Raw genomic sequence first — 12311 nt, 5'->3', positions numbered from 1 at the left:
CTCTCTCAGCCCCTTTCTCACACTCCACCCCTCTCTGCCCCCTTCTGTCTCACTCACTCCCCCTCTCTCACACTCATCCCCTCTCTATCTCTCACCCAACCCCCCTCTCAGCCCCTTTCTCACATTCCACCCCTCTCTCTCACCCCCTCTCACACTCCACTCATCTCTCTCACCCCCTCTCACACTCCACCCCTCCCTCGCACCCCCATCTCACACTCCACCCCTCTCTCTCACCCCCTCTCTCTCTCATTTCTCTCTGTCTCTCAACCCCCTCTATCTTTCAGTCTCTCAGCCCCCCTTTGTCTCACTCACTCCCTCTCTCTTACACTCACCCTCTCTCTCTCTCTTCTCTCTCTCACCCAACCCCTCTCTCAGCCCCTCTTTAATATTCCACTCCTCTCTCTCACCCCCTCACTCACATTCCACCCTTTCTCTCTGATGCTCCCCATCTCTCTTACACTCACCTCCTCTCTCTCACCCCCTCTTTCATTACCAGGCACCCCTCCTTCAATAACAAGCACCCCCTCCTTCAATACCAGGCACCCCCTCATTCAATACCAGGCACCCTCTCCTTCAATACCAGGCACCCCCTCCTTTAATACCAGGCACCCCCTTCTTCAATACCAGGCACCCCTCCTTCAATACCAGGCACCCCCTCCTTCAATACCAGGCACCCCCTTCTTCAATACCAGGCACCCACTCCTTCAATACCAGGCACCCCCTCCTTCAACACCAGGCACCCCCTCATTCAATACCAGGCACCCCCTCATTCAATACCAGACACCCTCTCCTTCAATACCAGACACCCTCTCCTTCAATACCAGGCACCCCCTCCTTCAATACCAGGCACCCCTTTCTTCAATACCAGGCACCCTCTCCTTCAATACCAGGCACCCCCTCCTTCAATACCAGGCACCCCCTCCTTCAATATCAGACACCCCCTCCTTCAATACCAGACACCCCCTCCTTCAATACCAGGCACCCCCTTCTTCAATACCAGGCACCCCTCCTTCAATACCAGGCACCCCCTCCTTCAATACCAGGCACCCCCTCCTTCAATACCAGGCACCCCCTCCTTCAATAACAAGCACCCTCTCCTTCAATACCAGGCACCCCCTCCTTCAATACCAGACACCCTCTCCTTCAATACCAGACACCCTCTCCTTCAATACCAGACACCCCCTCATTCAATACCAGGCACCCTCTCCTTCAATACCAGGCACCCCCTCCTTCAATACCAGGCACCCCCTCCTTCAATATCAGACACCCCCTCCTTCAATACCAGGCACCCTCTCCTTCAACACCGGGCAACCTCTCCTTCAATACCAGGCACCCCCTCCTTCAATAACAAGCACCCCCTCCTTCAATACCAGGCACCCCGACTTCAATACCAGGCACCCCCTCCTTCAATACCATGCACCCTCTCCTTCAATACCAGGCACCCCCTCCTTCAATACCAGGCACCCCATCATTCAATACCAGGCACCCTCTCCTTCAATACCAGGCACCCCCTCCTTCAATACCAGACACCCCCTTCTTCAATACCAGGCACCCCCTCCTTCAATACCAGGCACTCCCTCCTTCAATACCAGGCACCCCCTCCTTCAATACCAGACACCCCCTCCTTCAATACCAGGCACCCCCTTCTTCAATACCAGGCACCCCTCCTTCAATACCAGGCACCCCCTCCTTCAATAACAAGCACCCCCTCCTTCAATATCAGACACCCCCTCCTTCAATACCAGGCACCCCCTCCTTCAATGATAGTGGACCATGGGGAATAAGGAATTGGCAAGATAGACCATGGATTGCTGGGAGATAAGGAAGAGCAGGAGCTGATAGTGGACCATGGGAGATGAAGGTGGGCAAGATGGACCATGGACTGCTGCAATCTCATTTTGTTACAAATATATATATATGTATTGTATTTTTGTGCCCTAAAATAAATGAGAGGACATTTTACTAAAAATATTTATTTGATAAACAGTAACGCAAATCTTGTGTGCCAAAAAAATTACAACTGCACCATTTTATTTTACAGGGTCATTGCTTTCAGAAATATATTATTATAAAATGTTTTGGGGGTTTTAGGTAAAATGTTAATGAATACACAAATGTAATAAATGTATTTTGTCCATCTTTAAATGATAAAAAGAAAATAATATAACAAAGATTTCATACGGATTTATCATTATTCACGTTATATTTCCTGAGGGATCTCATTATCTCATCCTAGGATGTGGACGGCATTGTCTCCCCGGTGGATTGCCGATGTCCTGAGACTCCGGGTTCTCTATATATTAGATGGAGCTTCTTTATTTCCTCTACAGATGATCTACACACCAGATCCTCACTCTGCTGGTGAGACAATTCCATTATCCAGAGACACGGCTCACATCGTACATAGAACAATGGATCCTCGTACATAGAACAATGGATCCTCATACATAGAACAATGGATCCTCATACATAGAACACTGGATCCTCATACATAGAAGAATGGATCCTCATACATAGAACAATGGATCATCGTACATAGAACAATGGGTCCTCAAACATAGAACAATGGATCCTCGTACATAGAACAATGGGTCCTCATACATAGAACAATGGATCCTCATACATAGAACACTGGGTCCTCACACATAGAACACGGGATCCTCATACATAGAAGAATGGATCCTCATACATAGAACAATGGATCCTCGTACATAGAACAATGGATCCTCGTACATAGAACAATGGATCCTCATACATAGAACAATGGATCCTCATACATAGAACAATGGGTCCTCATACATAGAACAATGGATCACTGTACATAGAACAATGGGTCCTCATACATAGAACACTGGATCCTCATACATAGAAGAATGGATCCTCATACATAGAACACTGGATCCTCATACATAGAACAATGGATCCTCATACATAGAACAATGGATCCTCGTACATAGAACACTGGATACTCATACATAGAAGAATGGATCCTCATACATAGAACACTGGATCATCGTTCATAGAACACTGAATCATCATACATAGAACAATAGATCCTCATACATAGAACAATGCATCCTCGTACATAGAACACTGGATCCTCATACATAGAACAATGGATCCTCATACATAGAACACTGGATCCTCATACATTAAACAATGGATCATCGTACATAGAACAATGGGTCCTCAAACATAGAACAATGGGTCCTGTATACCTCAAGTTTGACTTTAATAAACTTAACCTTGGAATGTAAAAAGAACAATGGGTCCTCATACATAGAACAATGGATCATCGTACATAGAACAATGGATCATCGTACATAGAACACTGGATCCTCATACATAGAACAATGGATCATCGTACATAGAACACTGGATCCTCATACATAGAACAATGGATCATCGTTCATAGAACACTGGATCCTCATACATAGAACAATGGATCATCGTACATAGAACACTGGATACTCAGATGCTCCTCACTGATTGCATGTCAATGAGTCCATTATCCAGAGACAAGGCTGGCATCCTCGGTTACTCCTCGTTCTTTGTATATAGATGAGTCTATTATCCATAGACATGACTCACATCATTTATAATATGCAGGATTCTCAGTCACTCCTTGTGTATTGTATGTAGACGGCTCCAGTATCCAGAAAACATGGCTGACACCAGACATATTACGCTGGATCCTCAACTTCTTGTTCATTGTATGTAGATGGCTCCATTATCCAGTCAAACAGCTGCCTACATATAGAGTAAGTACGATCCTCAGTTACTCCTCATTCATTTTATGTAGATGATTCTATTACCTAAAGACACGGCTGACATCATACCTAATACGTAGGATTCTCAGTTACTAAAGCCACATCAAAGTCCCATCAAAGTCCCATCAAACCACATCAAAGTCCCATCAAACCACATCAAAGTCCCATCAAACCACATCAAAGTCCCATCAAAGTCCCATCAAAGTCCCATCAAGGTCCCATCAAAGTCCCATCAAAGCCACATCAAAGTCCCATCAAAGCCACATCAAAGTCCCATCAAAGCCACATCAAAGTCCCATCAAAGTCCCATCAAGGTCCCATCAAGGTCCCATCAAAGTCCCATCAAGGTCCCATCAAAGTCCCATCAAAGCCACATCAAAGTCCCATCAAAGCCACATCAAAGTCCCATCAAAGTCCCATCAAAGCCACATCAAAGTCCCATCAAAGTCCCATCAAAGCCACATCAAAGTCCCATCAAAGTCCCATCAAAGCCACATTAAAGTCCCATCAAAGTCCCATCAAAGCCACATTAAAGTAACATCAAAGTCACATCAAAGTCACATCAAAGTCACATCAAAGTCACATCAAAGCCACATCAAAGTCACATCAAAGTCCTATTAAAGTCCCATAAAAGCCACATCAAAGTCCCATCAAAGTCCCATCAAAGTCACATGCAAAAATTTTTACTGAATACAGCAATTTTTACTGAATGAAAACGATTCATTCAGTGCCTTTTGTTGTGATTGGCTGTGATTGGCCAAAGCTAATCACATGGTAAAGATGGGCTGTGATTGGTCACAGCGATCACATGGTACTGGCAGAGGGCCGGTATAGTGATAAGTCATCGGCAGTGCCGGGTGGACACAGCTGGTGACAGATCGCACTGCTGCGTGCTCCTGCGGCATACGACGTTAATTCAGAGCGACAAAAACCCATCCATCCGTCAATCTGTTATAGGCTGGGTGGGAAGGTGTTAAAATCCATACCAGACTTTGTGTGAGGATGCTCATTCTTGACTTCTTTTCTATGCAGGCAATCGGATTACCCAGAAGATGTCAAATTCCACCAGCCTCCACCCTGATTATTTCCTCCTGATCGGAATTCCTGGCCTGGAGGACTCACATCTCCTGATCTCCATCCCGTTCTCCATCATGTACGTTCTGTCATTTCTGGGAAACTCTACGTTAATATTGGTCATCTCAACCAATGAGATTCTCCACCAGCCAATGTATATCTTCTTGATGATGTTGGCATTCAGTGATGTCCTCTTGAGCTCTTCTACCGTCCCGAAGACCCTCAGCATCTTCTGGTTTAATTCTCATGAGATCTCCTTCAATGGATGCCTCACTGAGGTGTTCTTCATCCATTTCACTTTTGTCATAGAGTCGGCCATTTTGCTCTTCATGGCCTATGACCGTTACTGCGCCATTTGTCGCCCTTTAACATACGCTACCACCCTCACCAACTCCTTTATAACCAAGGCAGCCATGATGACCATTTTCAGAAGTTTCTGCATGGTCCTACCATTCGTCTTTCTACTCAAGAGATTACCTTTCCAGCAAAGCAACATGATAGAGCACACCTACTGTGAGCACATGTCAGTGGCCAAGCTGGCTACCGCCGACATACAGGTCAATGTGGTGTACGGACTGGTCATAGCCGCTTCTTCATCAGGTGTAGACATGATCCTTATTATAGTTTCGTATGGTGTAATAATCTCAGCAGTTCTGAGGCTCCCATCCTCCAAGGCTCGGTTCAAGGCCTTCAATACATGCGTGTCTCACATCTGTGTGATAGTTCTCTTCTACATCCCGGCCTTCTTTTCTTTTATAGCTCATAGAGTCGGTCACAAGTACATTTCTCTGCAGTTCCACATTATTTTTGCTAACCTCTATGTCCTAATCCCACCAATGTTGAACCCGATCATCTACGGAGTAAGAACGAAAGAAATACGGGAGAAGACATTAGTCATATTTACCAAAATGACCAGTAATAGACCAGGAAGAGGGGTGACCTTCTTCTAAGATTGTTGGTGACAAAGAGATGGTTCTGATTTTATGGCTGCGGTATACATTTTAGAAAATAACTTTTTGTAGTTCCTCAATCTGACATCGACTTGTAGATGGGTCTCTTTACCAGGAAGAGTGGTGACCTTTCTCTAAGAATATCAGAAAACAACTTTTTGGTGTTCCTCAATATGACATCTACTGGTAGATAAATCTCCTCACCAGGAAGAGGGGGGACATTCCTCTAAAGCCCCATACACATGGTCGGAATTCCCAACAGAAAAAGTCCGATGGGAGCTTTTGGTCGGGAACTCCGACCGTGTGTAGGCTCCATCTGACTTTTTCTGCCAGGAATTCCAACAGAAATAGATTGAGAGCTGGTTCTCAATTTTCCCGATGGAAATCCCAATCGTGTGTACGGGGCTTTAGAACGTTGATGACAAATAGATGGTTCTGATTTCATGGCTGCTGTATACATTTTAGAAAAAAAATATTTTTGATGTTCCTCAATCTGATATCTAATTGTAGATTGATCTCCTCACCAGGAAGAGTGGTGAGCTTCTTCTAAGAACATAAAGAAAAAACTTTTTGGTGTTTCTCAATCTGACATCTACTCATAGATTGATCTCCGCACCAGGAAGTGGGGTAACCTTCTTCTAAGAATGTTGGTGACAAATAGATGGTTCTGATTTCATGGCTGCTGTATGAATTTTAGAAAAAAAATTTTTTGGTGTTCCTCAATCTGACATCTTCTTGTAGATGGATCTTCTCACCAGGAAGAGGGGTGACCTTCTTCTAAGAAAATAAATAAAACCACTTTTTGTGGTTCCTCAATCTGACATCTACTCATAGATTGATCTCCTCACCAGGAAGAAGGGTGACCTTCCTCTAAGAACATAAAGAAAAAACTTGTTTCTGTTCCTCAATCTGACATCTTCTTGTAGATGGATCTTCTCACCAGGAAGAGTGGTGACATTCCTCTAAAGCCCCGTACACACGGTCGGAGTTCCAAACAGAAAAAGTCTGATGGGAGTTTTCGGTCGAAAACTCAGACCGTGTGTAGGCACCATCTGACTTTTTCAGTCCGGAATTCCAGCAGAAATAGATTGAGAGCATGTTCTCAATTTTCCCGTTGGAATTTCCAACTGACTTATATTGATGGAAATCCTGATCGTGTGTACGGGGCTTTAGAACGTTGATGACAAAGAGATGGTTCTGATTTCATGACTGAACTCGACGAGGAACTCGATGTGTTTGGCACCTCGAGTTCCTCGGTCGTGTGTACAGGGCCTGACATCTACTGGTATATGGATCTCCTCACCAGGACGAGGGGTGACCTTCCTCTAAGAACATAAATAAAAATACTTTTTAGGGTTCCTCAATATGACATCTACTTGTAGATGACTCCCCTCACCAGGAAGAGTAGTGACCTTCTTCTAAGGATAGAAAGAAAACAACTTTTTGGGGTTCCTCAATATGACATCTACTTGTAGATGACTCTCCTCACCAGGAAGAGTGGTGACCTTCTTCTAAGGATATAAAGAAAACAACTTTTTGGGGTTCCTCAATCTGACATCTACTCGTAGATTGATCTCCTCACCAGGAAGAGTGATGACCTTCCTCTAAGAACATAAGAAAAAAACTTTTCGGTGTTCCTCAATCTGACATCTACTTGTAGATAAATCTCCTCACCAGGAAGAGGGGTGACCTTCCTCTAAAGCCCCATACACGCGGTCGGAATTCTCAACAGAAAAAGTCTGATGGGAGCTTTTGGTCGGGATTTCCGACAGTGTGTAGGCTCCATCTGACTTTTTCTGTCGGGGATTCCAACAGAAATAGATTGAGAGCATGTTCTCAACTTTCCCGACGGACATTTCCCGATGGAAATCCTGATCGTGTGTACGGGGCTTTAGAACGTTGGTGACTAAGAGATGGTTCTGATTTCATGGCTGCTGTATACATTTTAGAAAAAAAAACTTTTTGGTGTTCCTCAATCTGACATCTACATGTAGATGGGTCTCCTCTATGTATAATCAAACTATATTAGGGGTGGAAATGTATCTTTGTTATCTCGGTATATATTCCAATACATGTCTTCTTATACTGGCTATAGGATGTTTTTGTATCTTAGATGTTTTGTCTGAACTAATAAATTGTACAATTAAAATTTATTTGAATTTTACCCTCTGGATCCCTAATGCTCCATAAAAATGACATTAATGTAACCAAATGTATCCAGGAGGTGTTATCAGAGGACACTTTACAACACGGGAAGGCAACCATTTAGGGGTTGAGATCTACCTGGGCAACATGTAGGAAATCAAAGATCCCCGGAGGAGGAGGGAGGACACACACATGGTAGTGTCCTCTAACCCTCTCACACATGGTAGTATCTCCCCCCCCCCGACAGTAGTGTCCTCTGCCCCCTCCCCCATTGTAGTGCCCTCTGCCCCTCATAGCATTGTCCTCTGCCATCCCCATCCACTGTATTCCCCTCTGCCCCTCCACTGTATTGTCCCCTGCCCCCCCCCCCCATCCTCGCACACACATGGTAGTGTCCTCTGACTCTCCCACACATGGTAGTGTCTTCTGACCCTCCAATAGTAGTGTTCTCTGCCCCACCCCAAAGCAGTGTCATCTGCCCCTCCCCCCCCCCCATTGTAGTGCCGTCTGCCCCCGTAGCAGTGTCCTCTGCCATCCCCCTCCACTGTAGTGTCCTCTGCCCCCCTCACCACGTGCACACATGGTAGTGTCTTTTGCCCCACTCCCACATTGTAGTGCCCTCTGCCCCCCCTCACCACACACATGGTATTGTGCTCTGACCCGCCATTGTAGTATCCTCTGCCCACCATAGCACTGTCCTCTGTCACTCCCCTCCACTGTAGTTCCCTCTGCCCCCCCCCCCCTCACCACACACATTCACGGGCATCACTAGATACACCACCACTGCGTCCGTCATTTCTTAGCAACCAGACATTGTTGAGACAATGAACATTTAGGTCAGGAGTATTGATGGTCAGTGACCTGCAGAAACAAACCTTCCAGCATTGGTGGTCAGTGGATGGCTGGAACAATAAACCCTCCAAGGATTGGAGGTCAGTGATTGGCTGGAACAATAAACCCTCCAAGCATTGGAGGTCAGTGATTGGCTGGAACAATAAACCCTCCAAGCATTGGAGGTCAGTGATTGGCTGGAACAATAAACCCTCCCAGCATTGGTGGTCAGTGATTGGCTGGAACAATAAACCCTCCAAGCATCGGAGGTCAGTGATTGGCTGGAACAATAAACCCTCCCAGCATTGGTGGTCAGTGATTGGCTGGAACAATAAACCCTCCAAGCATTGGAGGTCAGTGATTGGCTGGAACAATAAACCCTCCAAGCATTGGAGGTCAGTGATTGGCTGGAACAATAAACCCTCCCAGCATTGGTGGTCAGTGATTGGCTGTAACAATAAACCCTCCAAGCATTGGAGGTCAGTGGTTGGCTGTAACAATAAACCCTCCCCCATTGTGTATATCACTGGCCAGTACAGGACCGGTGCCAAGAGGTGCCGATACACAGCCCCCCCATTGTTTATATCACTGCCCAGTACAGGACCAGAGCCCAGAGGTGCCGATACACAGCCCCCCCCATTGTGTATATCATTGGCCAGTACAGGACCAGTGGCAGGTGGTGCCGATAAACAGCCCCCCATTGTGTATATCACTGGCCAGTACAGGACCAGTGCCAGGAGGTGCCGATACACAGCCCCCCCCCCACATTGTGTATATCACTGGCCAGTACAGGACCAGTGCCAGGAGGTGCCGATACACAGCCCCCCCCCCATTGTGTAAATCACTGGCCAGTACAGGACCGGTGCCAGGAGGTGCCGATACACAGCCCCCCCCATTGTGTATATCGCTGGCCAGTACAGGACTGGTGCCAAGAGGTGCCGATACACAGCCCCCTCATTGTGTATATCACTGGCCAGTACAGGACCGGTGCCAGGAGGTGCCGATACACAGTGCCGGTGTGTTCTGGCATGGAAATGCCTTCTACTATATTGCCAGCAGCCGGGAGCCACAATGTGAACAAAGTCAAGACCACCATAACAGATGGGTGTTTCCATGCCAACGTTGCCACCACTGTTATAGTTATGTGCTAGAAGTACAAGGGTTAAAGGGTCCAGACATTTCCCGACATTCCAAAGGAGACACAATATGTCACTTATTTTTGCCTTTTCAGATAGAGTAGGGAAGGGTTAAATTGCTGTCTGTGTCCCATTGAGAAGAATTCCCACCACTTCCTGTCCTGGAGACACAATAGAAAGTGAGAGGAAATCTGATATTATACGGTTTATTTACAGGGTGATGGAGGATTCGGCTTCGCAATGAGAGGATAGAAGGTCACATTTTACCAGGACAGTCCTGCATCTTGGACCTCTGGCCTACAGGTGCTCTTTCCCAGGCCCAATCCCGGGGAGAGGGATCAACCTAATTTGAGCTACTACACATGCAATGGTTGGGACGGGGCTGCGAGTGGGCGGTCCCTACATATTTAAAAGTGGGGTCTGGACAGGACCAGTCCCAAGTGGGTGTGATTTGAGCGCACCCACCCAGAAAAGTTGGCGGATGAAATGTGGCCTGTGGGTGGCATCCTCCCCTAATCTCAATGCAGGGCACCAGACGCATAGATTCCTATGAAGTTTTTTTTTTCTTTAGAAGCACATGATTAGCTAGGATGAGGACGTGACGTGGCGTGAGTGAGGTGGGAGGTACCGGACGGCTCCATTGCGGCAGGAGACACACGCCGCTCTGAGGCCCCGTCAGCACCGCTCGTGGCCCCGCAGACTACAGCGTGAGAGGCCGGACGCTGCGGGGAACGAGCGGGTATCCCATCCCCGCCGGGACCAGACATACTCGGGGGTCTTTACCTGAAGAGCGCCGGCGGACGAGTTCCTGCTGGATACGCTGCGCCGGAGAAACCGAAGCTTCTGCGCACTCAGCGCTGGATGAAAGGAAGCCGACTGACAATCTGAGCATGCCGTGCGGGGTTCTCAGAAGCCCATAAGTCCACCGGAGACACGCAGCTGGGCAGCGGTCCAGGAGGATAACCAAAGGGTCTGGTGAGGCGCTCAGTAGAGCCGAGTTTGATCGGGTCCCCCCCCCCGTGACCCCCCCCGTTTGTTATGACATTGCCCTCCAGAAGTATGTACACTTACCCCATAAGGTGCCCTCTTATGTAAAAATTGGACAATGACTAGATGCTAGTCCTCTACTGGGTTTGTTATCCGTGACAGCTGCAATTGAAGGGAATATGAAGACAAAATGTAACTGAACTTATAACTCATACCGGTATAGGATGAATTAATAGAGGGAATATCTGAGGGGTATGATATCTGGACTAACTTAGCTCTCCACCTGTTGCAATATCTTCACACTGCTTGCTGCTTGCTGTATATGATTTTTTTTTTTTTTTTTTTAAGAGTCTGGTTCCCTGTCCTTACTGAATAGAACTGTATGGAACCGCTTCGATTGGCTCAGGCTGGTCTGTGGAGTTAAATAAGAGGACAATTTAAAGGGTGATATAGTTTCTGATCTCTCCTCTTGTGAGTTGCCTAAAAGCTCTTCATATAGTGGAATTACCGTCATCTCTGATGGCCTGGGCTTTGAAGAATTAGCGCTCTGAGGGAAAATTCATATTGGTGAAGGGTGGTCATAAATATATTATTTTTCCTAGACATTACTGGTATAAGACGCACATGTGATTATGAGAAGCTGGAAAATCCCAGTTTTGATGAATGGGGGACAGTGAAAAGATTATCAAGACCCTTCCTGACACAAAGCATCTCCCTCATTGTCTGGAACAATTAGGACGTATTGGGTTGCTGTAACACAGGAGATAACTTTTTAAAGACACTGTAGGTATTCTCCTTATAAGAAGAGAATCCGGTAGCCCCAGTAATCCTGCTTGAAGCAGTAAACGGCCTCTTTTCTGTCGCTCTGCCCCTGGCCCTCTCCCTTCAGTTCGGGGCCCCTGCTTTCCTTTAGCCCTCTCCTGATTAAAATATCTATTTGCTCAGGGTTTGAGTAGTAGTTAAGGGAAGGTAGGAGCATATACCGGTGAAGGAGATTGTGGGCCGATAAGGGGCCTAAATATATAAAAAAAAAAAAAAAAAAAAAACTTTTCCAAACTGGGGAAGAGAATTAGACCCTCCAACAAAATGGATAGATCGACGAGGGGTGGCACTACAAAACCAACGAAGAATAAAACGGGGAATAGCTCCATACAGCAATATATGACTCAAGAAGGGAGCCTTAAAAGCCCAGGACTCGCAAAAAAAACAGAAAAGAAGAAGATCGATACAAAAAAAGGTGTAGGAGCAGGTAGTGCGGAGAGCTCTATAGGTGAAACGACACTAGAAAGCGAGCAAGGGCAAAATAATGCAGAGGAGCTACCCCAAGATACACAGCCCCCTACAAAGGCAGAGATGAACGCAATGCTGTTGAGGATGGAAAATGTCATGGAAAATATCATAAGGACAGAAATTAACAA

General features: G+C 46.4%; 1 protein-coding gene across 1 annotated transcript in view; it reads left to right on the top strand.

Annotated features, from left to right (window-relative positions):
• The window catches only part of LOC120928773 (olfactory receptor 52Z1-like), a 17621-nt gene extending 11537 nt beyond the window's left edge, over positions 1 to 6084 (top strand). Inside the window, exon 2 of the mRNA XM_040339763.1 lies at positions 4803 to 6084. Within this exon, the coding sequence (XP_040195697.1) occupies positions 4823 to 5794 (972 nt within the window). The 5' untranslated portion in view covers positions 4803 to 4822 and the 3' untranslated portion in view covers positions 5795 to 6084. The remainder of the gene's footprint in view (positions 1 to 4802) is intronic.
• Positions 6085 to 12311: the final 6227 nt, after the last annotated feature.

Source organism: Rana temporaria, chromosome 2 (assembly GCF_905171775.1).
Source record: "Rana temporaria chromosome 2, aRanTem1.1, whole genome shotgun sequence".
Classification (NCBI taxonomy): Eukaryota; Metazoa; Chordata; class Amphibia; order Anura; family Ranidae; genus Rana; species Rana temporaria.
The sequence above is the reverse complement of the archived record's forward strand: the minus strand, read 5'-3'. Positions and strand labels throughout refer to the sequence as shown.